The sequence below is a fragment of the Pelecanus crispus genome, chromosome 2 (assembly GCF_030463565.1).
Source record: "Pelecanus crispus isolate bPelCri1 chromosome 2, bPelCri1.pri, whole genome shotgun sequence".
Classification (NCBI taxonomy): Eukaryota; Metazoa; Chordata; class Aves; order Pelecaniformes; family Pelecanidae; genus Pelecanus; species Pelecanus crispus.
The window spans coordinates 153,763,155-153,790,871 of NC_134644.1; the positions used below are offsets into that span (position 1 = coordinate 153,763,155).

General features: G+C 38.9%; 1 protein-coding gene across 1 annotated transcript in view; it reads left to right on the forward strand.

Moving 5' to 3' along the window:
- Positions 1-27,717, forward strand: part of ZFPM2 (zinc finger protein, FOG family member 2) — a 279,385-nt gene that overhangs the window by 116,923 nt on the left and 134,745 nt on the right. Inside the window, 1 exon segment of the mRNA XM_075705075.1 lies at positions 2,824-2,942. Within this exon segment, the coding sequence (XP_075561190.1) occupies positions 2,824-2,942 (119 nt within the window).

Genomic DNA, 27,717 nt, shown 5'->3' on the forward strand with positions numbered 1-27,717 from the left:
AAACATATGAGCAGATTATCCTTCCCAACTCTTAACATTCACCCATAGCGTTAAAATGGCTGCTGGTCATGGTGACCAGAGAGAAATGTATCTTTTCTGGAGAACTGTCATCACAGGAAATAGGAAGGTTATGCAGCAAAATGTTTTGTAACCCTGTCTGCAGTCAGCTACTCTGTCATGGTGTTCTGAGTGGAGGGGAAAATACAGCAGCTTTAGTACAATTCAGCATGATGTTATCCCATCTGTAGTACATTTCAATGTATTCATACATATTGAAATGTATTGCCCAAACTACAACTTGGAACTGTAACAAAAGAGAATAAAAGAGAGAAGGAATCCGCATTCACTTATTTAATTATCAGCTGGAGGAAAAAAAGACAGTTTTGGAAAATAATTGCTTGGTTTCGTGTTTGCCTCAAACCTGAACTACTTAGCAGGTGTAAGATTCGTGTTATTAATTTTATTTAAAATATAAAGTGTAATGATGTGTACCTTAAAACTTAGGTAGGTTTGTGGATATCACTGGGTGATCTGCCCTAAGTTTGTCGTTCTTAATCCATTAAAAGACAGGCCTGCTTGTAAATCCACAGGTACAGATAAGGAGTCACTGTTTGACTGTGTCTGAACCCTTTTCAAATGAAAAATGTCAGTGGCAGAAAGGGAGGCTGAATTATTTTTTAAAAGGGTTTTCAAAGATTCTCATGATTCCTCTGGTATCAGTTAAATGTGACATGTCCATAGACATGGCTGTTTTTTAGTGTGTAAAAGCAAGCAAATGCTACAGTTTTCATCTCTATGTAGAGAGAAAATGCTGCAGTATGCCTAAGTGATCAACATGTTACCTTGCAATACCAGAAAGCTTTCTCTCTTCTGTAATTAACATATAAAGAGATTTTTTAAAGTTAATACGATTTGTAACAATGTGACTGTGGGAGGGAAAAAGTGCATATATTCTTGTTTTTCTGTTTGGATACATATATATCACATGTGTAAATTAGATATAATTAATCCATATGCTTTCCTGCTCACATAATGCCTTTTAAAATGTCATAGCACTGTCACGATGAGGACTCACCCGCATACATAGAAGCTTTTGTAAGCTGATACAGCTCTATTTCCTAGATTTGTTCCAGTTTGCAGGAAGGATCTGATGCACAATTTTACGTCGAGTAGTTTTGTAATCTGCAACACTCAGAGGTGAAATTTAGATTTCTGTGCTTGAAAATGGAAGCTGGAGCCAAGTCTTCTCTTTGGGAAACGGTCGAGATTAACCCCTGCGGACAAGGAAAACCTTCGCAGCCTGGCTGTAACATAAATCCAGGCATCCATGGGAATGGTTAGCTTGGGGAAGTCTGTGGAGACTGCCTGCAAGCCAGGGGGAGTTACTCACTTCCTCCGGCCCAAGGTTCATTTCACAACGACTGCCAGTTCTAAATCTGGGACGTGTTGACTTCTTGCACAGTTGGACTTTGCCCTGTTTGTGGAAAAGCACCATCCTGATTTGGGGTAGAGTTGTTGAGAAGGGACGTGCTGATGCAAAAGGCAGGAATTACTGTTGCATCTGGTTGGTGTGGGAAGGGACAAAGGGGCTTTAGCCTGCAGGGAAGACGGGTCGGGAGAAATCATGGCGGCAGCAAGAGCGGGGTAAGCTCTGCTGCTCTTGAGAACAGCGACAGATTTCAGCCTTCCTTCAGGAAAGCCAAAGCTCGGAAGTGCAACGGCATGTAAAAACTCCGTTAAACATCTAACAAGAAAAGCACAGACCGATCTCCTCTTGTTCCATTTTATCCTCCTCAAAATTTGAAACCAGAATTTATTTGAATTGTTTTAGAAAAGAGTGTTAGAAATTGTGTATCTGAGCACAACGGTTACTACACTTTTAACTGAAACATTTGTTCAAAGGCAAATAGGCATATTGAAGAGACTTCTCTCAAAGAAGAGTTGTGCAGAGTATTTTTTTTTTTATTGTGAAATGAAGTGAAAAAAACGTTGGGGAGACAGGTGGTGACTGAATTTTATTTTTCTTTCTACAGTAACGATCAATTGCGTATTATGCTTTCTCTTTTCACTGGAAAACCCCAGAAAAGTTAAAGTGAGCTAAAGTAACAATTTCACTTTTAAGGTTAATTATGAAGTCCTTTCTTTCAAAAATAAAATTTACTTTGAAAAATGCACTATACCCTCCCCCCATTGCTGTTACATATTTTGTCTTAAAACCTTAAGCTAACAAGTAGAATTATTTTGGGTCTAATTCTGAAATATTACTGCCTGTAAAACCTCACTCAGTTTAGAATCCTTGTATTGTTAATTGTAGTAAATGTTTTTAGCAGCTTCTTCAAAATTAGTAGAGTTCTTTTGGATTTATATCGCTGTAAAGTATGTCTCTCAAATTTTTAATAGCTGACTGCTTCAGAACGTGGTCTTGTGACAGCAAAATGCATCAAGGAGGTAAATGCACCAGGTGTGGCTGCTATTGCACTCTCTCCTTTCAGCTATCGTCCCCCCCCCTCCTCAGCATTTCTCAGGAACTTTTATGAAACGGCTCTTCTGAATAAAAATGCCTTCAAACTCTAATGCGTGTGAAAAGATGCAAGAAAGGAAAGGGACTTTCTAAACCAGATTTGAATATAATTATAAGGGAAAAAGGTTTGTTTTTCTTTTGCAGAATGACAATATCAGTTGTTTTTCAGACAAGCATAATTAATTCTCATTATATGGGTCCTCAGAACATTGTGCATATAAAGCCAAGACAAAGGCAGGGGTGGTTGTTGTCAAGGCACGAGTGAAAGTACTCTCAACACTGCTTGTTTCCTTTGTTTGCAGGGGAGTTGGAGGTGGTCCAGAAAGACGGGGAGCGCAAGATTCAGAGCCGGCAGCAGCTTCCGGTTGGAACAACATGGGGGCCTTTTGCTGGGAAGATGGATCTGAATAACAACACCTTGGTATGTAGATGCTCCGAGATGCTTCGCTTCGTTATATTGTGTGTCATTCTTTAGGGAATAGCCTGAATTACTACTCAGCCGGAGCATTTGAAAACAGGCATTGTTAGCTTTCACGGACAGTGGTATTTGGCTCTTTTCCAATTCGTTCATCTATGGCAACCGTCCACGTAAAGTTATTTGGGCCACAGGTTAATAGTATTTAACTTGTTATTTTACAGAAAGGAAATGTCACTTCCTTGTTTGCTGAACCAAGCTGTTGTGTTTCAGTAGTAATATCTGATTTTTTAGTGGCTTTTTAAATTTTTCATATCATTAATTGCTGAATACTTCATTTATATTAATGGATGCTATAGAAAATAAATAGCTACGTTATTTTAGGATAAAATTCATTAAATTTGCCTTCATGTTAATGGTGCTGGACATAGCAAGATCTTCTGTGAGATTGAAATTGTTTTTAAAGATATCAAAAGGCACCTGTCATGTAATATATTCTCAATTGGCCTTGTTTTTTATTCTGATTGCAGAAAGTATGTGGACCATATTACTTAAAAGTAATGCTTTGCTGGTGTCAGTTCAGTGCACTGAAAATCATGTCGTTCCTTGGTCTTCATTTCATTTTTGTTTGTATCGGTTTTAAGTCTGAGCTTCAGTATTATTTTTATATAGTTCAGATTAATTTTCTGAGAAATCTGGAAAGGTGACCCTGTATTGAAAAAAAGCAACTAATATCTCTAGAAGAAGGATTTAGACAGTCTTGGAACATGCATTGCCCTGCATGGATCCTGCCTTCAGCTGGATCACTGTTTGCTATTGCAGACTTTGCATGAATGTATTAGCATACAGACCTGTGGATCTGTTTCACAGAAGTGTATTACATACATTTGGGGTAGATACATCTGTGCTGTAAATGGAGAAGCTGAGCTTCCCAGTGTTGGGGGTATTGTCCTGCCCTTGGAGGACCTGAAGAGAGTGAGGAATGCTGAGTTGCTGAAGTACCATCTGGGACAGTGTGAGAGAGGGGTTATGTGGACATGAGAGAAAAGGGGGAAACTGATAGTCTTTAATTCCTCCCTGGACAACCTATGCCTATATATTGGAGTTCTTATTTCTAAGGGCTTGCCGGATGGTGTGCATGTTACTTTCTGTAAATTTGCATATTAAAATTGTAGTGAAGCATTATTCTGTTACGAGTACATAGTAGCCATTTAAGATCTTGATATTTTGTAGACTCTTCAGCATAATTTATTAATCAAAAGGTGCTAACAAGATGTTACAGAAAGTGGCATGGAAACTTGGTGTCTAAGTTTCCTGGAGTTCAGTATTCCCAATCCAGATCAGATTTCCCATTCAGGCACCTGAACAAAGGATGGATTTTCAAAAGTACTGGACATGCAAAACGTCTTATTGTTAGAAAGGGGAAGCTGGACAATTTGAATACCTCTCTCCATTTTCTCCATCCATTTCATTTTTATTTCTTCATCTATTTTATTCTTGGTCTATCAGCATTCTCAAAATGTTTTTTCATAAAATGTCATTTGCGACAACTACCTACAATTCAAATAATTTTCTAAGATTCCAGTATTACTACTTTTATCAACTTTCATACAATAGAAACCTTAGTCCTGGTGTAGCTCAAAGTCAGTCCACATAATACCTTGGGAAAAATGCTAGCTTTGTGTTGTCCCTATTGCCCTGTCCACTTGTACCACTTCCTCAGGTATATAAGACTTGAAGATAATCTTGGGTATGGGAGATGATGTTGATTGACCCTTCACTACAAAAAGTATCATTACCAGATATTCTTAGGATGAATTTGCAACATGTCAGCAGTTGATCATATTGTTCCATTTTTGTTTTCTGAAGGAGACGTAGAGCAACCACAATCTTTCTAGCAGTAGCTTGCGTCTCCTTTGGGAGCACAGGCATGTTAAGGTCTGTTACTACTTTGTAAATTTGGGCAAATACCACTTTTGCTTTAACAAAAGCATTTAGTTAAGATATTTTGGTTTTAATGAACTTGTAATTAAGCAGTAAGCAGAGCTGACTTTTTAGTTTGGTGATTGTAATGGGATGGAACGACTTTCTCAACCTAGTTCAGAGAGATGTGGGATGAAAATCTTCAGGACTTTTTTCTCACTAAACTGGAAGGATACTCATTTGTTTCTTGTCAAATTAAAAACAGAAAGTCTATTTTTGCTCACATTTGAAAGATTTCACTTTTGCTTTGCCTACTAATATAAATACATTTGGAAATCTGAAAAAGTTCCTGTAAACAGAATTGTAGTCCTCAGCAATATTGTTTTGTCGCCTGAGCAACTCCATCCTTTGAGATAGTCAAAACTGAACTGGATATGATCTTGAGCAATCTGAGTTAACTTCGAAGTTGGATCTGACTTTGAAGTTTGCCCTGCTTTGAGCAGGAGTTTGGACTGGATGACCTCCAGAGGTCCCTTCCAACCTGAATTATTCTGTGATTCTAAGTATTGTTTCTTTTTCCTGAATATCAGATGTTTCCTGTAATCCTACATTTGTTACTTTAAAGTGCTGTGTGAAGAAATGTAAACCTTTTGATAGAACTTTAATTCACTGTTTAAGCAACACAAACACAGTGCCAGCTTCTACATATTTTTTTTTTTATCTTCTTTTTTAGTGGAAGCAATTCTGCTAAATATACGATTTTTCTGTTTGCTTGACACATTTGATTACTTTTCTCACTAGTGTACATGCTCTCTGTTGTTCATAAGGGGAGTTGCATTTGTTTACTTAAGTTATTTATATCTGTTTTGGAAAGCTCATTTGGGTAAAGCCTCACCTCCCTAGAATTCAACCAAATTTTCACATCAGCAGCTGACAGAGAGTTTAGTTCATTTCTGAATGAGAACTTCAAACATTGAACTGTTATAAACATCAAATGATTTTTGAAAAAGAGCTTTAATGTGAATTTTTAGTATAGAGACGAAAGGAAAGAAAAATTCAGGGAATGTCAGGTGAGTAAATATCACAATTTTTGCAGTTGGTATCTTTATTGGAAAATATGTTTGTGGCTGACTACAAGCATCTTACCTGACTTTACTGTTTAGTGTTAGCGATGTGGCACTGCCTCACAGGATTCATTACCTAGCTATAACAGTTACAGCTTACTTACTAACCCTGTACTCTGCGCTGTATACAGCCTGTACATGTAATATCCTGTTGAAGTGCTTCTTATTGCAAGCAGCGCTGTGTTGCTGAATACAGTGTCACTGCTGTTGGTTCAGGAGATGGAGCAAGCTAATTAATTCAGCATGATAATTAACTGAGTCACCGTGCCAGATGTCAAATACTTTTTAGATCTTTCAAGTTTCTGTCTTGAAGTATATTAACAATATACATCTCAGAGTAGTGGAAGGTTGGGTACCTTGAACAAAAACGATTTAAGTGCTGTTCGTAATTGCAACAGGAATAGCAGCTGTTGACTTCATCAGCAGTGCCGCAGCACTGTCGGGAGATGTGGTGGAGTAAGGTCTGTATCACAGCTGCAGAATGCTCTAATGGTAGACTTGAAATAGCTCAATGACTAATGAAGTTCTTAATTTTTCTCATCTAGGAGTTAGCCAATACTCATGAATTACAGAGTGATCAAAACCCCTTATGAAATAATGTACCCCATTACATTACCGTTACTGTTGAAACAATCTGCATGCAGCCACCAGAAATCTTAAGAACGTTGTTTTTAACAACAAAGAGTGAGTCTCATCTTAAAACTTGTCCAGGCATTTAATTCCCATTTCAATCTGAACTTAAGAACTCCTTATATTATTATTAAATATTTATAAATATCTGTTTAGATATTTTTATTATACTTAGAGTGATAGATCTCCTATTTAGATATTTTTAATGATCTGCTCCTGTAATTTTGCCAAACTGGCAAAATTCTCCCGCTCTCAGCTGCGTGCATGGTTTGTATCCATCTGCACGACTGGACATAGAGGTTATTGCCTTCCATTTCCTTCCACTTTCCATCAACTGTTCCATAATAGTTGATAGTCCCAAGAAAATGAAATGCACAGGAGTATCTTTCCAAGCCTAGAACATGTACTTCTAAAATAAGAGCTTGTTTTCTTGTTTTACAGAAAAAAGAGATCAGCTACATGTTTCCAGATTCTGTTTGAGATTTAATATAATCTTGCTGTTTTGACAAACAGACACATGAAGAGTTTTGTACAATACTGCTTTCTATCTACAGTTGGTAAGAACTCAGCTCTACAAGGAAGGTGATGTGATTTAATCACTAGTTTTACCAGAAAGGCTCCAGCTTTGTGCTTTGCTGCATCACAGAAAATTCAGTAGTTTGTGGATACCTACAAGTAGACAAGAATGTATTTCTAAGCATGAAACTCCTAGCTTATGATTCCTGCCTTTAACAGGAAAGTGAATTTGCACAAATGTCAAGTCTAATGTGAACAGGCGGGTGACAAGAGCAGAAGACCCCTCTAGGCTGGTCATACAGACCACTGACAGAGCAGCTGCTGTGCTCTAAATTCAAGGCAGTAGCAGCCTATTTAAGAAAAAAGGCGTTTGCTTGCTTTTTCCCAGCTGTGAATATTTTCCCTGTTTGAGGGGACAACTTGTTGGGAATGAGGCCCTTGGAAACAAAGGCGGCACAGAACCATATAGCCCACGACGGACGTCGAGCAGCGGCTCATGCCATCGCTCCGGTAGTCGTGTGGAGGCATTCTGAAAGGCCTTTTCCCTTGGCTGCCGCCATCTAGTTTTTGGTGTTAATCTGTGCCCATGGCAGGGTTTTGCAAAGCAAAACAATGAGCAGCTGGATCCTGCCCGCGGTTCTCATCGTCTTGTTGGAGGGAGGAGTGTGCGGGGCAGGCCTGTATTGGCCTGATAAGGAAAAGAGGATTCAACATGGCTGTGAAGGGAATCCGTGGGAGGAAAGTGTGTAGGGTTGGGCCAGGCGAGCAGTGGGATACAGCAGGGACGGGTGTTAATGGGATCTGGGAGGTTCAGCGCCAAAGCGACACTTCTTCTGGAAGATATCCTCATGAAACCGTTTGACTGGGTAGCGTGTGAGGGGCTGAGGAGCCAAGGTTGAAAATCCAGTTAAGTTAGTCACTTGCTAATCTGTGGCTGGTCACTTTGGGTCAAAAAACTCCTATCTGTTGTAGCCAGCAACTAATCTTCAGAGTTGCAGTGCGAGGCTTTGCTGGGCACTTTGCTTGGAGGTGCTGTACAGCCACCGAGACAGCCAGTAGTCTGTCTGTAGTCTGTCTGTAGTCTGTCTGTAGCCTGTCTGTAGTCTGTCTGTAGTCTCTGGTTCTCCTATTCAAACACGGAAAGGGATAAGGCAGTTTTTATCTTTAGATATTTACCTGCAAATGGGGATATTGGCTCTTATTAGGACAGAGCCATTTTTATATTTAATTACAAAAAATAGTGTATTGAGTAATGAACCTTGATTCTAATCTTTATTATACTGGTTTTGTAACTTCAGATACCTTATGTGACTACAGAAGCATTTCTTTCTCATTTTTACTGCTGTTACTGTCAGGCTCTTCATGTTTAAAACTAGCTTAAAAGCACTTCCTTCTGTCCCAGACACAAGCAGACGTTAATGTAACAGCGCTTCTGGACAGCACGTTGTGTCACACTTACAGCGATGTGCTGATGCTCTGTGCAAGTGTCAGGGTTGGCCACTTCATACAAACTGAAACGTTAAAAAAAAACGGAGCTATGCTGAGATGATGCGGACATCCACATGGCCTTCCACAATGGTCTTTGAGAACACATCACCTCACATTACCTCCCCTTTTATAAAGTGCTCGCCCATTTATATAGACATGGAGTTGAGGGGAGTGCAATGACAGAAGAACTTTTTTTTAAACTTTTTGCATAGTTGTAGTTCAGACACTTTTTATTTTTTCATAAAAAATAGGTATTATTGCTCCTTTATTTACATTTACACAACAGAGTTAATTTAAAACACATTGCTAATATGATAGCAAGATGTGTTAACAATCTGAGTAAACACCCTGTTTTGAAAAAAGCTGAAAGTGGTTTTCTCCAGCTTGCGGAATTAGTTTCCAGAAGGCGTATAGGTGATGAAGCAACATGGTCCGTGAAAAGAAAGAGCTCAATGATCATGCACCTCTGTCTAAATGCTGTTAGTACACTGGTATTAATACTGCATGCCATTACCATAGCCTTAATTTTAAGGTGCTAAATGTTTACGGGACATAAAAATACGGTTTGTTTTAAAAAAACTGAAAACACAAATGTTCGCAGGAAGACAGGATAGAAATTATGTTGTTCCTTTTTATTTCTTTATTTCTGAATCGATGACTTCCAGAATGTAGTATTATATCAATAGGGGATTTTCACATGAATTCACTTTTGTTTTTTAATCTCTTTTCCTTGACTACAGTGCTTTTTTAAGACTACACATACCCATGGTTCATTTTGGCACCTGTTTATCAAAACAGTAGAACTTCAACATTTGTTTAAAACTACCACCGGTCACTTTGAAAGGTTTTCTAAAATAATTCAGTCACTTGGTGCTTGCTATAAGCATCTCCATTGAACAAACTTTATCCTAATACTATTGTAATTAAGTAGTAGACATTACCAGTCGTGCTCATTAAACTAACTGCGTTCCCTGGGAGAAAACTCAATAAACTATCTGTCCTATTTCAGCAAGCTTCATTTCAGTAGAGGGTTCCTTCTCAAAGTGGGAATGTACCCTGGGGCACATCACCAGGGAGCTGCTGAGAGCAGAGTAAGGGGATGGCCTGGCAGAAGAGATGGGGCAAGGTCAAGAGCCTGGGACAGAAAAAGGGACAGAAAATTTGGTTCAGGGCCTCTCAGGCAGCAGAACCAGAGGGAGACGCTGTCTGCAAGTGCCAGGCTCTGCCATTTTAGGGTGTGGGGAAAAGCAGAGAGAAGGCAATGTGTACTGGACCATATATTGCACTGTTAAATTGTTTAGAGAGAACCACTGCAATAAATTGTGCAGCAGTGACATATTCTTGTGCTGCTAGACTATGTTCATCTAGTCTAATCGTCTCTGTACCATGGGTGTTAAGACTCAAATGCTTATTTTGCTATTGTAGATTTTGCTAAATTGATAATGCAACTTTTAGAATGGGATGTAGTCATATTTAAAAAACTTCAGGTGAGAGAAATAATTGATTTAGCTCCTTTTAAGGTCATTCATGTAGCTCACTACACTGAAATACCTAACAGGCACAAGCTCAACACTCATGTTTAAGATGAGGAATTTGACATTAATGTTGTCCTCTGAGGAAATTTTTAAAATTCATGCTTTTTATAAAAATGTTTCTTATTTATGAAACGTATGTATTATTATAGACTAAGCAGATATAAAATGTCAGATTTAAATATTCAGCAGTTTTTGAAATAACTTTCTTCTCACTAAATGTTAAAGAACACCATTTTTTTACTCTGAAATAAAATTCAGTTTCTAAAATGTTGACACATTTTTTCAGTAGTTTCACATCCATAGAACAATCATAGGAAATTCTAGCTCTGTCATTTTAGTGGAGCATAAAGCTATGAAGGTGCTTGTGTCTACAAAGACGTTTGCATTGCTAAGCCAAGAATTTGGTAGTTATAATGGGCACTGAACTGAAAGACCTGGAGGCTTGTGTTCTTTCTTTGACCTCTGGAAAATAAAATGTCCTGGATGCTCCTGGGTTTCTTTGGGGCAATTACACATGAAACTATGCCTGCCCACGGGTAGTTAGCCTTAGTGTACATTGGTTGTGGAGAAAAGCACCATGATGTTGTTGCCTGTGGAACTATGGTAGCACTTATGTTGCACTCAGTATGTTGTCCAGAGGTACTGTCTGGACATGCAAATAACATACGATTATGCAAACATCAATGGATGCTTTCCATAAGACTTGTGGAGCCATTAGTGGGCGGTTGTTTGGAATAAAGTGTGCTGTAGAGAAAATTTTGGTGTGAAAAGAAAATTCATCGTTTGGTGGTGTCAAAATTTGTTTGTGCTAATAAAAGTGCAGACTAAGATACCATATCATAGTAACAATAACAAATTTTGAAATTATTGTTTATCTTCATTTAAATAAAAAAAATTACTTCAAGTAAAGGAATCGACCTGTGGTTCCAGTAAAGACAGTGTCTGCTTGCTGCTCACTTCTGTACACTGTGATGGAATGATCTAAATTCCAAATGTCAGTTCCCTTTCTCTCTGAATATCCTCGAGAGAAGCAGCCTGTAAATTTTCAAGGATGATGGAAATAAAAGGTATTTCTAGTTGTTTCATTACCAGCCAAATCAACTGCATTCTGTGAGCACATTTTTGAATGTTTCAATTAGGAAAAACCCCTCAGTATTTGTAGTAAGTATAGTTAGTACAGTATGTGTGAATTCATAAATATATAAAAAAATTGTAAGTATAGTGAGTCTATCTATTTGTACATATATATAGACATAATGTAAGTGTTTGTAAGTATATAAAAATAGCATATTCCAGTCAGAAGCAAATACTAGCTGTTATTAGGTCCTAAAAGTCAGGGGTTTATTTGAAATACTAACATTTCAGTATTTAGTTCAGCAAAATACTAACATTTTGCTGAACTTTCTTCTCCGTTCAGCTATAGCTCCTTTTCTAATGATGTTGTAATATCATATAGCCAGTAGCAAAATTTGTCCTTTTCCAGATGCAGCAGATCTACTTTGCACCACTGAAATATGGGCAATACAGAGCTTGGCTTGAGATCTTAAGTGCTGAGTGAAGTTTGTAAATGTCCTGGGCATTATTTATCAAGCCTGGAGAACAAGCTCATCAGTCTAATCCGGCAGTGGCTCCTCAGGCTCCAGGGGAGCTGAAAAGACGATCAGCTCCAGCCATTAGGGCTGTACTGCAGGGAGCGCAGGAGGCACCATCACTTGCCATCCTTGCCCTCCCTGCCAGCCCCAGACCACTTGCAGCAGGGGAGAGGCTGCAGCAAGGGATGCACAGCTAGTACTCTACCTGATGATGTGTCTTATATACAGGGGCTTGTGCATGTTCTGATGTTCCACACATGATAAATTATATGCGTAGCCTCATCAGATTTGATACTGTTTCATACTCATGTCCCATCTTAAATAACTTAGTATTAATTAATAAACTTTTGCCTCCTTTCGTTTCACTAATGCATTTTATCCTGCATTCCACAGACGAGAGAGAAAGGGAAAATACTTCAATGTATTTCATAGAATCACAGAATGCTTTGGGTTGGAAGGGACCTTTAGAGGCCATCTAGCCCGACCCCCCTGCAGTGAGCAGGGACAGCTTTAACCAGATCAGGGTGCTCAGAGCCCTGTCCAACCTGACCTGGAATGTTGCCAGGGATGGGGCCTCCACTGCCTCTCTGGGCAACCTGTCCCAGTGCTTCACCACCCTCATTGTAAAAAATTCCTTTGTTATATCCAGTCTAAATCTGTTCTTCTTTAGTTTAAATCCATTACTCCTTGTCCTGTCACAACAGGCCTTGCTAAAAAGATTCTCCCCATCTTTCCTGTAGGCCCCCTTTAAGTACTGGAAGGTCGCAATAAGGTCTCCCCGCAGCCTTCTCTTCTCCAGGCTGAACAACCCCAACTCTCTCAGCCTGGCCTCATAGGAGAGGTGCTCCATCCCTTGGATCATTTTTGTGCCCCCCCTCTGGACCCGCTCCAGCAGGTCCATGTCCTTCTTGTGCTGAGGGCCCCAGAGCTGGACGCAGGGCTCCAGGTGAGGTCTCAAATCGTGAAACATTAAATATAGTTACAATAATATATTATTTTTATTTGAGTTCTTTTCAAAAAATTAAGGGAATAATTGAGTTTTACGTAGACAAAATACTGCCCTTTCTGTGCACTAAGGGAAGGATAGCAGTCTGAATGCTACTGATGCATTTAGAATAAGCTACATAGCATGTGAGTTATCATCATAGTTCATGCAGATTATTCTCACTCTGAGAAAATGTCTTATAACTTGAAATTCTCCATGTCACAGATTAGTGTTTTATATCTTGTTTGTGACATTTGATTTGATATCTGAAAAGCATAGAAGAGATTCTTTTTTAATAAAAGCTTCATATATGTTAGTAATTGTTATTATTTATGTATTTATTTATAAACATCTCACATTTCCTAAAATACTTCTTTTTCTTTAAAGCTTTCTTTTCCACATGACAGTCTCTAATCTGGGGGATGAGCGACCACATTTTTTAAAAGGCGAAACTGGAACTCCTGCCATATGTGAGGACACTAAAGACAAGTTTGGGGGAGCTGAGGGAGGTGTGCCTTGGTGCTGGGGAGGTGAGGAAGGATTCTTCCCTCTCTCCCCCTCCTGCAAGCTGTTGTCCTCACTTTTGGAAGAAAAGTGGGACAAATTAGCATAAAAGGAAGAGAGCAATAAAGCAGAAAACAATAACAGGTCCAAAATATGTTAGTTTCTTCTTTTCTGCTTGTGTTGAAGTGGGCCTGGTTCTGCGATTGCTGATTGCTGCGGAGCTCATAGCATGTCTTAGCCTAGACTACGTCTTTGCTTTTATGGTGTTTCTTCCTCTTGGATGTGGTTGCATTTAATACATTAAAGATCGGATCTTGTTATTCATATTTGTTAAATTCCAGATCACAGCGTTTTCTTTTGGGATCCACTTGTTTCACCTGACTCCTGTTTCTCTTCTCACTCTGGTCAAAACACCACCCCTCCTCCAAACCAAAATGCCATCTTAATCCTGTACACTTCTGTGGTGGAGGGTTTCCCTCGCTTCCTGGATCCACCTGGGTCGTGGTCCGTGGAAGGGTATGATGGGTTGCACTAGGTGAACCTGCCAGACTCAGGTAGGTATTCAGCAAGGGAGATTTAGGCTAGAGACGAGAGAGAGCTTCTTAACGGTAATAAGGGTGAAAGGCTGGAAGAAATTCAGGAGGTCGTAGTAAATCTGTGTCTGGTGTGTTTAAGAACGGGCTGGACCAAGACGACAGGAGTGGCGTAGGCGCAGCTGAGCTGTGGCGCGGGGGAAGGAAACGGAGCAGATGACCCTGTGGCTTTTGGCACCCTGATGCTGAGAAATGTCTGCAGCCAACTTCACTTGTTCAGCTGCCCAGAGACGCCTGCAGGTAGCTAAAATCTTTCACGATTGGCTTTAAGAGGCCAGAATGGAGACACTGCTTTTTGTAGAAAATGGCAGATGGGACGTTACAGCAAGCTAAACAGTTGGTCATACCAGTATAGGATACCGTTTTCAAAATCTAATTGAAATATAACAAGGGCTTGCTGGGAGATAAGGAAGTAAGCAGCTCTATTTCTTTGGCTTGTGTCTTCCCAATTGCCTGCAGGGTTTTTTTTTTCTTCTGAATATTCTCCCTTCCCACTCCAGTTTCTAGCTAACTAAAGTTAGAATTAACACTCCGTGTGTAACCAAATATTAAATCAGTGTAGCTTTTCCGATGTGGTTTTTTCAGCTGTACTTGGGACTTTATTTCTAGAGTATTCTGTACCTCTTTTTTAAGAAATGCTGTCTGTTTTATCAGGATCAGTCCCAGGTTTCTGTGTCACAGATTTGCAAAGTGAGAGCAATGGTATTGCATTTTCAGGATGCCAAATGTGTGCACTTTGATCTGGCAGTACAGCATGCCTCAGGGAGTAAGCTGAATCTTGATTTCTTTAGTCAGTCATCCACTATCAGGTACCAGAGCCCCGATTAGGCAGGCTGAAAAACAAAGAACACACCATGGGTTAGATGTGGAAACATTTGCAAGGAGGCTCTTGGTGTCACCGGCATCCTCAGTGCTCATTTTGTGGTACTGTTTGTGTGCTAGTAAATGTCTTTAATGCATACAGTAACAGTGACAGGTTACTGCGTGTTGTAGATGACTGCAAATGCACTGATTACTTTTGAAAACGCTTCCCCCTCCACCACCACCTTCAGCAGTGGAAAATGAGAAGAATATCCATGTTTTGAAACTTGACCCCTCACAAATGTGAGACCACTTGGTGTGGTTGTGTCTCCTTAACATTCCTCGCATTCCCTCTTCCAAGCCAATTGTTAGCACTTGTTGCAGCGTTAAAGTGGCTTTGTAGTAGCACCTACTACGCTTGCTCTGGCTAGTGGCATACATGGGACTAAATGGCCTTTCTGACCTTTAATAAGCATTTCCTTGTCAGTCATACCAAAGATACTTGACAATCTAATTCTTTGTTCGCTATAACTACCATAACTGTGAGGTCTCCTGAACTCTTCAGAAATACGATCATGATGTCCTCATTGTTTTCTGTGTTTCTCTGGCTGTGGTGCTGGGCAGGAGGACTTGCAAAGTCTGCTTTGGGGTAGTTGAAAGGCGTGGGGAAATAAAGAGATTCAGGGGGTGGCATTCACTGCCATGGCCCACTGTGGTGTGGTATTCAACCTAACGAGAACTGCAGCAGTACGCTGCATTGATATTATCACTTTAAAAATTTATTAGGATAATAAAGATTGTTGAAGTTATTTTTTCAAGACAGCATATAACATACACAAATTTCTTCCAAATGAAGTATGTGTTAGAGACCACAGTTTACATGCCTGTATTTTTCACTCTAACTAAGTGGTTTTCTGTTTCCATGTATAGTCTTTGAAAAAACACAAAGCAATGAAAGGGAATGCACGATCATCGCGAATTTTAAATAGTGATTAATATGCACTTAGGACTTGGTTTTGCCTAGCGCTGAGCACCAGCGGGAGGTGCTGAGCACCCCACACTTCCATTCAAAGCAGTAGGGCTGAGGTATGCTTATTTGACCTTGAAGATGGGACTGGTTTGATAGGGTTAAGGTCAACAAGTATATTATTTTTAGACAAGATACGGAGTACATGGATGGTTCTGCTTTATTTTAGTGCGTTAACATCTGGCAGCATTCTGTGTTCCATATGCTGCTGATTGTCCTGATACATTCGTCTTCAGCGATTATCAAAAAGATTTCAGTGCTCTGGAGTTAATCACACATTTGAGAAGACAAATACATGAAGATAAGTAGATAAGCTGCATGTGGGTTTTTGTGTATAAGACCAATATTTGGGTAATCTTGGCAAGTACCCTATTAATTTAGAAATATTTTTTAAATTGACTTAATTAGCTAATGTCTGTAAGTGCTATAAGGATGAAAAATAGCATATTAGAGTTCAATATTGTTACCACAATAGACACGGAGAACATTGCTCCTTGGAAATCTGATTGTGCCCTTTTAATTCTATGTGTTGCACACTTGCTTATTTCTACTAATGATGATTAGTTAAAGGGGTTTTAGATTTGCACCCTTTTCTCATGTACTGTTTTAGTATGCCTTTGGTATATGAAAGTTTAGCTTATGCTTGTGCTATTTCATTGCAAAAAGCACACACATAACTATCAACTGACTTTTTTTTTTCTTTTTTTTTAAAACCAGTGTTTTCAGTTTTCCTAGGTTGATAACATTTTTTCCAGGGCTATAAATTATTATTTTTCATTCTATGCTGTTTTGGCCTTACATGCTAACAGCTTCAGGGGAGAAAGACTTAAGAGTTTCACAGAGAATTTGCCACATCAAAGCAGGTGTTCCCTTTTACAGTACCTTCTTCTTTCTGAAAATGCAGAAAGTCTACCTTGATCAGAACAAATGGAGAGGCAAAAATCAAACTAAGCCGGATGTGTGTCAACCTTGTACCTCTCTTGTGGCTTTTGCCACAGCCCACACTCACCGTGGAGACCAGTCCTCTAGGCTAGCCCACCATAGAGCTATCCCATGCCCCATATTCCTGCAAAGAATAATTCATATAAGAAAACAGCCGTAGGGCTCAAAGTCTAGAAAGATGACCCTTTGCTTCCCACACCTCCTGTAAGACAGCCCCTTTCTACTCCACTCTCTGCTAACAAGGAAGGGTACCAATAAATCAGCTGTGGCCATGGCTCTTCAGGCAAACCCTGTGACCAGGGTCTGTCCACACAACATGGCGCGGGACGTCTGGTCAAGATAGACATCAGGAAAGCAGCAGGAAGGCTCAAGTGGCAGTTTGCCACAAAACAGAAGGTACAGGACAAACTGAAGTAGCAATGTTGCTACTCAATATTTCTCTCTTAATTGAATATCCATCATTTGAAAGAAAAAAATAAAGGCAGCAAAGTCTCTTAGGGCACATAACATATCCTTATCCACCATTCAGATAAAACTTGTTTTATTTTATCATGCACAAATTTGTTTAGGTCTTAGCAGTGACCAGTCTTCCTGTTGCCAATATCTATTAATGATAATTACTTCAAATACTATACTCACTCAGTGATAGCATCACATCATGGTGAGGAAGATTGTGATCTTATCTAAACCTATTCTGTTTAACTCTGACACTCCTTCTATTATAGTGGGGCCCTGATAAGATCATGCCTGTTAGGATCAGACATTAGTTGGAATCAATATTTGAAAATGTGCCTGTTTTTGCTTAATAGCAAAGTTAGTGTGAGGGTCAGAGTGAGATCATTTGTTGGATGAGATTGTACAGCTTCATCTTGTAATGGAAATGTGTTCTTTGCTTCAGCTGCTGGTGAAAAGTAAAAACAAGGGCTCTTTGAAAGCTGTACAGCTTTGCTAATAATCACTGTGTAAGGAAGATACAATCATTATTATGATATTTAACATCTGTAGTGCTGCAGCGTGTTGAGGTTCTAGTTGGGAACTGGTGCTCCTTTGTGCTAGACTCTGTCTGAACCTGATATTGAAAAGACAGCTGCTGGCCTCAGCTAGCTTAGGTCCTGGTTTTAGACCAGATGTGAATACAATGGCAACAAGCAAGTGTGGGAGTCAAAAGCTAAAATGGAGATAATTAAGATTAGTATAATAAACAACAGTTACATCACACTAAAGCAGCATACGTGAGTTCTGTAGAGATAGTGAATGAAAAATGCAGCAAGTTTGCAGACGATTTCAGAGAATTCTTCCTATATGCATTAATCTAGTGGAAGAAAATACAAATAAATTGGGGGTATTTATTTAGATGGGAATTTTTGAAACTCATCTGCTAATAAAGAAGGATGTAATCTAGATCAGTGATGGTGAAGCCCTTTAGTGCCTTGTGCCAGATTTATTTAAAAAAGCTCAGAAGTTCATGTGCTGCCAACATAAATCTCTCTCTACCAAACCTGGCACCAGTGCCCGCAGTTTATGGATACTGAAAGAGATGAACAGTCAGAAAACACAAAGCACCATAATGCTGTTCTGCTGAAAAATATGGTTACTCTTACTGTAAGACTTTTCAGGATTTGGTCAAAGAAACCAAAGCAAAGCCTGAGGGTATTGTATGGGATGTGTGGGAGCTGCAGTGCCCCTTTCTCCTCAAGAACATTAATTTTTATTCTCTCATAAATAAAAAGTCCAACAGTATAAATAAAAAATAAAAAGTGAATAGTGAATGACCCATTGTTTTGATCACCAGACTGCGAAATGTGAGTGACACTAGTTCTGTGCCTGAAATTGGCATCAAAGGGCCTCGTGCATAGCTTCCAGTTTGAAGCAAGTGCCATGACCACTGGGCTGCTCTAGAGAAAATGGCTCCAAGATAGATCTGTTAAATCATTCCAGTGTAGAATAAAAATAAATTTGGAAATTTCCATATTTTTTCATGAAATGGGATTCTTGTTTGAATGCCCAGCTCTTTATTTAGGTGAACTGCTAATATTAGTGATGTGCTAAGACCTGGTTGTGTTTACCAGCCATTTCCATTTCAGTAATGCTGCTCATCACTGAGTGCATCTGATCGTAACCTCCAACTTCTTGTGGTTTGACTTGGGTTTCCTTTACAGTTCCCAACTTGATTACAATTTCTCACATTTAACACACCAGTCAGTACATTTATGACACTGTTTTCTGAAAGAGATGAACGTACGCGTGAGAGGAGTGATAGTTTTCACCAGACAAAGTCAGAAAGTTTCTGATTCAGAATAAAACATATATACTGTCATGTGCTCTTCTAATTATATACATTTATGTCATTACCAGTATGACACATGTGCCAACTAGTAGTTATGAAGAGCTGTAACTGTAATTTATGTTTGCTCAAATACAAAAGTGGAATGACAAATGAATAAATCTTTGCACCAGGGTTAACAGTAAAAGCATGACTGAATTCATTGTCATCGTATTGCCTTTTGATTCAATTAAATGCCATTGCTTACTCTTTTAATATCATATATGAAAGCACTGTAAATTGAAATAAAATTAAAAACTCATCAAAGTGGATTTATATAGATGAAATTCTTCCCCTATAAGATGTGCATAAGGATATTTGAGCAGTATTTTACCCATAAAAAGTGAGGCATTTTCATATTTTCATTGAACAATGCATACTTTTGTATACAATAAAAATAGTGAAGATGTAGTTTTCATTTTACTTTTTATTTTAGTTGTAACAAATAGAGGGAGGAGCAGAGCCATTACTAAACCTTCCCTGAAAAAATTGGAAGAATTTATCTTTGAATGACATATCAAATATGTCAAGATTTTAGACATCTGTGTCACAGCGCAGGACAGAATTTTTTTAAGACTGATTTTTCTTATTTCCCCAACTCTATGGTGCATCCCAAAGGTGTTTCTTGAGTATTCTGGTACTGCTTTACAGTATTTGTGTACAAAAATAGGTGTTTTCCCACATATGCATTTCCATAACATGGCCTCCAGTAGATTAGTGACACAATTTGTCATGAATGTCTCTGAAAAACAATGTACTGGTAGAATTCTGAAGCAGTATTTTTAAACATTGATTTCTTTAAAATGTTGACTTTTTGAACAACTCTAATTCTCCTCATTATTTCTTTCTTTGTTGTCTTAATTGTGAAATACAGTTTCAAATTCATGGAATATCAACAATTTTCACTTGTCCTTTTTTATTTCAGAAGTCTTTGTGATATATTTTTGGCCACAGTGTGCTAGGCGTAGAATCCCACATGCTTCAGTGGGGCAAGAGAGGAGGTTTTATTCTACACTGGAATGATTTAACAGATCTATTAAAATATCTCTTGGGGCCATTTTCTCTAGAGCAGCCCAGTGGTCATGGCACTTGCCTCACACGGGAAGCCATGCATGAGGCTCTTCAATGCCAACTTCAGGCACAGAACTAGTGTCACTCACAGTTTGCAGTCCGGTGATCAAAACAGTGGGTCATTTCCGGCTCTGAAACCACAATGAGTGTAATTTTAGATACAATGCAAACCAGAGCACTACAGTTTTCTGCCTTACTCCCAAATATGTGTAGAAGAAGAATGCCATTAAGACAGTTGGATATATCTGAAGAAATAAGGTGGGCGTTTTTTCCTGTGGATATCCCTTCTTTCTCCCTAAATAAAGAATGATGAAGAGCCATAATTTTACCTTTATAATAACAAAATATAACACTTACTCCATTCCTTAGTGGCCAGCATTGGCCACATACAGCATGTTTAAGACCTTCTGTTAAACTTGTGTGCCAGTGCAGTGAGATCTTCACTTTAAACCTGACTCTGAAACAATTAGATTGAGAAGCAATAAGAGAAAATTAAAGACAATTATACCTGGATATATAATAAGGAATAGTGTTTGTGAATATTTATTTGAATTCTAGGAGGTTATTTGATGTAACTTTATTTTTTTGACTTGTGCTTTCTGCCCCAAGAAGTTCTTGGTATCCAGACTGGCCTATTAAATGTCACAAAACAGATGATCATGCTGTTGTTATTACAATGTCTGAACCAAGATGGCAAAAAGAGGAAATCCCTTCCTGAAAGAATTTACAGACAAAGAACAGGAGAAGAGTATAATTTGATTACCACATTTAAAATGGGAGATCAAGGTACAAGGAGATTAATGGACCTGCTTGACAGCACTCTGGAGGTCTCAGGTTTCCTACAGGTTAAACAAATGCCTGTTTTACAAGATTATTCCCCAGAATGATGAGCAGACACCCAAAGAGCTGTACATTAGCAGCCTACAAATTGAACTAATTTTTAAAAACTCCTCATGTAAAAATTGTGAATAAAATGTAGGCATGTAGGAATGCATCTGTTTGCAGACAATTAATGATACAAAAGACAACTAAAAGTTTTATGAGAATTATACGCAGATACTAACTGTAAGGAAAATGCAAATACAAAGCAATGCTCCTTTGAACACATTCTCAAATGTACCACCTATGAAAAACAGAAGAATATAAGTAGACTCCTACAAAAGTCCAATAAACAACTACTCTGCAACAAATTCCCATCATTTCATAAGTGATGGGTTAAAATTGGAACATGAAGGTATTTAACAAAAATCCAGATTTGCAGAGTGGATCCCTTATCATGTAAAGGAATGATTAAACCAATTGATAGTGCACTGGTGTGCATAGTCTGGATTATGTCTTTGAAAAAGAGAAAATGCTTGATGATGGTCTAGCAGCACTATGCTTCCAGTGGGCCAGTCAGTCAAATGCAAATACAGTCTATAATAAAAAGAGCTGGTTGGCATAGTAATTGGGAAATGAATGTTATTTGTAGCTCCATATTTCTGTCTTTAGGAGTCTAAGAACGAGGAGGTTGGTATTGATAAGAGGGTTTGTGTATAAATCCTTTGTAATAAGTCTGTGCCTCTTCAGTCATTTGTATTAATTTTAACTTTAGATGTGAACATCATTCTCTGAAAGGGGTGACAACTAAAATAACTAATTTCACAAATGTCTGGGAAGAAAAAATTACTCGTTTTAGAAAAAAAAAAATCCCTGGGTTCTTTTTGGTTGTTTGGTTGGGTTTGGGTGGGTTTTTGTGTGGCAGGGGGAGTTTGGGGCTATGTACAGGATCATCTAACATGTCATGGCATGCACTATAGATTATAGCTGCATTTGTGCAGATAATGGCAAAGATAAGTTCTGGTTTGGATGAAGGAAACTGTTATGTAGGAGAAGTACCAGCTATAACATGTAGTTCAAGAGGTATAAATGTCCTTGCTATCCTTAACTCGGGTCAAAAACTCTCTCCAAATGCCTTGAGATCTGCATCGACTCCAGCCATTGATATTACCCCATGTAATGGGTTTTTTTTGTTTGTTTGTTTGTTTGGCATGTTTGGCTGATTATTTAGTCACGTATTTGACAGTTTCTGCTGCTCTGTATCTTCATGGAGACACCCATATTTGACAGCTTGTTCACATTCTGAACTTCTGCACATTTCTGTGAGATCACCTGCTAATGCAGGACTGGAGGGTCTTAAACAGGAAACAGTCTGGAGCATTGTGGAAAAGGTAAAGTTCTGTTGGTGGCTTTGATTGCCTCCCTTTTGCTACTCTGTCTGCACCCCAACTGCTCTCTCCATGCAGTTGCATTTCCATCTACATGTTGCTACATGTCTGTGCAGCTACATGTCCATCTACTTCCCCTTTACCCATCTCCTGATATTTATCTCTTATTTCTGTTTCGGGCACTTACCCCTTAGCCCTTCTCCTCACCTTTCCAGTCTCTCCTTGTGTACTGTTGTCTTCCAGCCATGCTTCCTTCTCCTTTCTCTTATTTCTCTGTCCTTTTTCTTAGTAGCCTTCAAGACACCTTCAATGGTCGACTTGCCCTTCCTTCATTTCAAACTCCACCCCATACACGCAATTTAGAGTACACTGGCTGGAAGTAGCCTTTGGAGCTAATTTTAAGCAAAAAAGACTGGTAATTTTGTGTAAAATAGAAATGTGTGATTAGTGTTCAAGGTAGTACACTCGTTGCTGTGGCTAGTCATAGGGCTGACTTGAAAAAAATCTGTATACTTGTATTGGCATCTGTTACTTTGCTAGTTACAGGGATGTAATCAGATCATGTCTTTGCAGAGAGCAAGAAGGAATCTCTTGTCTCTGCCCCTGCCCAAGTTTAACATTACACACAATTAGTCAGGTGTATTAAGGGCTTACTGTGCCGTCTTCTACTTAAGCGTCAGACATGGGTTCTACCAGAGGCAAGCTAGCAGGTTCAATGGGCCAGTGGACTGATCTCACACAGTAAATCCCATGCTTTTGTGATATGTTGACAGACCCTTACCTTAAACAGTGCTAGCAGGCACTGCTGTAATAAAACCAAACTGGCTCATGCGCTACTTCTGAGATTTTCCATAAAAGCAGCATAAATGTTAATGAATAAATAATCTTCTCCTAAATTTCATACAATAACTGAGCTTACCCCAGGCAGGATGTGCCGCTGTAGATCAGGGTTTGAAATATGTGAGGATTCCTTATTCTGTGTAGTGTGGTAGGAGGCAAAGTTTGTCACTCCCCATGCCATTTATTTCTCTGTAAGGTGTTGAGGGCTTAGGTCTCTTGTCTTTACACATCCTTGCTCATACTAAGTCGCTCACACTAGGAGCGAGCAAAAATTTTTGGAGGAAAGAAAGATAACAGGGAAAACATGCAAAATATTAGTTAAATTAATAAAATAATCCCACTTCCCTGATCTTGTGTGCAGAAAGAAAAGATGAAATTGAATTGAAAATGCATTAGGTAATGCCTGATCTAGGAATTAATCTGCTTACTTACACACAGCAGAGATACAAATTCTCTTGAGATAGCTAACTTGGTTTCTGATGTGGTATAATCCATGTTTACACAAGCATACTTAAATTGCACTGAATTGTAAAGAGAAGAGATTCCTGTGTAAAATGAAGCAGAGATGGAAAGCAGAATGAGGAAAAAAATTCTTTTTTATCCTACAGTAGTATTCTCTTTCTTACCATTCAAAAGAACACATTAAAAAAAAATACGTTAGATCTGATCTGAACTGGAAAGAAGGTGCTTGTTTTAATTGAATCTGCTCACTACAGGAGCTTTTAGCTACATTTTTGGCTGAGTGAATGAGGCTGCAGGAAAACATAAAGTTATTGTTGTTCTGCCTCAAGGGAAATGAAGATGCTGGAATCATACTTTGAACCTTTTTTGTGTGTGTGTATATATTTTAATACATTTACTTTAAGTAGTGCACTTTATTCCTTTGCATTTGGATAACTCATTAGGCATTTGTCTTTACTGACAAACGAATGTCCTGTTGTCACAGCTTAACCTAGTTGTGCACTGGGGAACAAGATGTTGTTTAAGATAGTTTTTGATGAAACACCTCAGGTAGAGATGGTCATCTCATCATCCATGGCTACCTAGGAATTTGTAGGCAATGCTGAGATGACTCTGGTTTCCTTGAGTCTCAGGGTATGATCCACCTTTCTTGCCTTCATTTTATACTCGTCTTCGAAAATGAATTGGAGAAGTGTTTTAATTTTCAGAGGCTTTAGAATTTGAGACACATTTCATTGCAAAATGGGGGTTCATCTTAAAGGGGTTTTTCAGCTTTCCAGGTTTAAAAAGAAAAAAAACACCTCAGAAGAGAAGATGTACATCATCTGAGAGCAATTACTCAACAAGTTTTCCAAAGTATGAAGTGAGATCATGGCTACCCTGTCTGTGATCAGCAGAGGAATTGCTGCTCTGTCTAGTTGTACCTTTAACGGCGAGTGTAAGGGGATGGAAATGGTCCATGAAGCCCTGAAATGTGGAGTGCAGAGCAATGAGTGGGTTGTTTGCAACCCTCATAAAAGCATAAATGAAGGAATCCAACTTTATTCAATATTAATTGTGCATAATTAAACTTTAAAACATTCAGGACTTGTGAAAGTTAAGACTTTTAATGCAGCAATTAGTAAAACATGCTATTATATTTGGGTATTTAAATAGTGACATAATAAAATGTGTACTCTCAAGAAGAAAAATGTAGTGTAAAGTGAGACAGTACTGAGCTAACATTGCTGTGGAATCTTTACAGTCTGTAGATCCTGACTTTTTAGTATTTTCTTTTTTTTTTTTTTAATTTGTTCATATTCTACTTTAACTAGTTCTCCATACAGTTCCTCTGTAGTCAATATTCCAGGCATAAACAGAAGAAAACAAAATTAAATTTAGGATTTTTGAAGCTTCTGCTCCATATAATATGCAATACCAGAGGCAGCGCTTAATTTTGCCCACTGAACACTCTTTCTCAGGGAGAGTCAATCCTTGCCCTCTTTCTGTTTCCATAATCACTTAACTGTTGTTTTAGAAATGATCAAATCTTTTGTAAGTTAAAAATATGTAAATATCCCTGAAATATTTTTATTTTACCCTAAATTTCACATTGTAGTAGAAGACGACACCTGGAATTGTCTGGAATCTCACAGATTTTCCTATGAAGTTATGAGTGCGCTGAATACCATAGAACCAGAATAGGAGATTTGCTACGAACATACATGGCTGTATTTTTTTTTTTTCATTAAATCCTCCACATTACATTAGAGCAATTTCTTCAGAAACACTTTCTTAGGTGTTTAAAACTCAGTTACCCATTGCAACGCACTTCAGCAAGTGTGAGTGCTGTAGCAGCTGTGTGCATGGCGGGAGCGGTTCTGTTCCTTCTGTGAAGGGGAGAGGTGAAAGTTTAAGACGAGTTAAAGTAAGATTTAAATCTTCTCTTAGTGTAGCAATGTCCCAGCGTAGCAGTGTCCCCCGGAAAACAAATGTCTCCGTTCGTATCTGGTGCTTGTATTTTTTGTGACTTTCTTCTTTACTGTGAATACATCAATTAAAAAGGTGAAGTCAGGGCAGAGAAAAGAAGGGTGCTATAAAAAGCCTGAATTTCCTACCAAATGGGAAATTCCCACAAAAATGACTTGGGGTCCTATGCCTGAAGAAAATCCTGTTCCTACAGGTGCCAAAAGGGCTGTGTGTAGAGGAGGTCGTTTCTGTGCCATACCATGCAGATCTGGTTTTTGTTTGAAATCCTCTATTATTATGACATTGGATTGACACTTTTTAGGATTGTGAAACCTGAAATGCTTCATTATATTACAACTATTAGGATTTTAGTAACATTGCATTGAATTTTAATAACTCAGAAGCTGCTGTGCACCTAGGCTCAAAGAAGCTATTCAACTCTGCTGCGCTGACAAGGAAAACAGCAGCAGTGTAGTAACCAGTAAAAAATACTATTTATCCCTAGGGAGAGAAAAAATGTGTAACCTGGTGGCATACCGCAGCTCTGTGCACCTGTCTACAGCTACGCTCCAGCCAGTGGTTATGAGGAACATCTGTATGAAAGCAGATGTTTTTCATAAACTGTTACAATTTACCTTCATTTAGTGTTCTATAGAAGCAGGCAGAGGTCACATTTAAACATTTAAATGTGATCTGTATTGAATTTTAATTTTTTCAGTGGACATTGACTTTGCATGTAAGCAAAGAAGAGATAGATACTATCAGAAAATTAACCTAAAATTAAAACTTGATGGTGAACTGTTTGTTTGTGCAACATTTTTAGAAGAAGGGCGACATTAATCCCCAGGCCTTTTTAAGCCAATGCAGGGGAGAGGGGAAAGCATGATAACATATATTAAAAGACTAATGATTGCTGAATCAAACTTTTGCTGGCACCTTCTTAATCACTGAAATCGTAATGCGTGTTGTACTTTGGAGGGTAACTTCAGACCTGGTATAGGGCTGCTGTCTTACAATGTGGGCTGCTGATTGAAGTTTGGGCCTTTTCAAGCAGAAAAATATTGGAGGGATGGGTGGAATCCTTATTGGTTATTATATGTTATTATAAGTTGTTATCAGGGGTAGTTAGATGAGTTAGAGAAGTAACACCAACCACTCTACTCCTAAACCAGCTTCAATGTATGGCTTTAACTCCCCGCTGAACCACAAGGATTTGGGATTGCGTGCCCTGAGACACAGAGGAAACAGAGGTGAGCTCAAAATGAGTTTGACAATTCTGTTACACTTGTAAGCCGCTGAAGCAGCCCGCGTGTTCCTACATGCACAGCAAAGTGACCTCAGCTGAGAACAATGCAGATTCCACATTCATGAGATTCAAATCCTCGCACTTAACAGGCAAGACCCCATGAGGCTTGATGTATTAACATTGAATGTATTGTTTTGAATAGAAGAGTAAAAGTGTAACGCCAGTGTGGTTGTTGGTGTTACTGGGCTTGGGTTTTAGGTGTGCTGCCTCATGGCCTGGTATTGCAGGTCCTGCAGGGTGAGCGCAGCTGCTGAGCGCTGATCTCGGGTAGTCCCACAGCCAACGTTCCTGCGCTTAAAGGCTTGGATTTCTGGAGATCTTGAATCACTTTTGGGTTTACCCTTCTTCCAAACTTCATTCAGGCGAAGGGGGAGTGAATTAGGATACTTAGTCAAATAAGCCAAATCTGTTACCAAGAAGAAGAGCGAGCTACGGTAAGCCCCGTAGCATCATTTGAGCTCCATGGATGTGCTGGCTCCAGATCTCAGTACTATGTGCCATGAGATGCAAGGACATGTCTATTGGTGAGCTGGTCTCCTCAGCAAAATCTGGCAATCCTGACAGGAATTCTTTAGATTTCCCTTTTACGTGTACATGGCAGGAGAATAGGAGAACACCGACAATATGGCCCTTGCAGCTGTCAAGGTGCCTGAAAAAAGTGCACATAGATATATACACACACATATGTGTATTTTTAAACCTTGACAGAATCAAGCGTGGGAGGCAGTGCAGAGTTTGGGGATGCTCTTACCTACCAGCGTATTTTCAAAGTTAGATGAGAGGATCCAAAACAGTGTTACTTGCTTTTTGTCTGCACCACTAATACTGTGCAGTGATACTAAAATCATCGAAAATCTGGATCGGTGTTGAAGCAGTTTACTAAATTATACTAAAAGAAGGGAATGTAGGGGGAGGGAACAGAAAATTAAGTATCCAAAAATTATGTATCCAGCTTCCAGATGGAC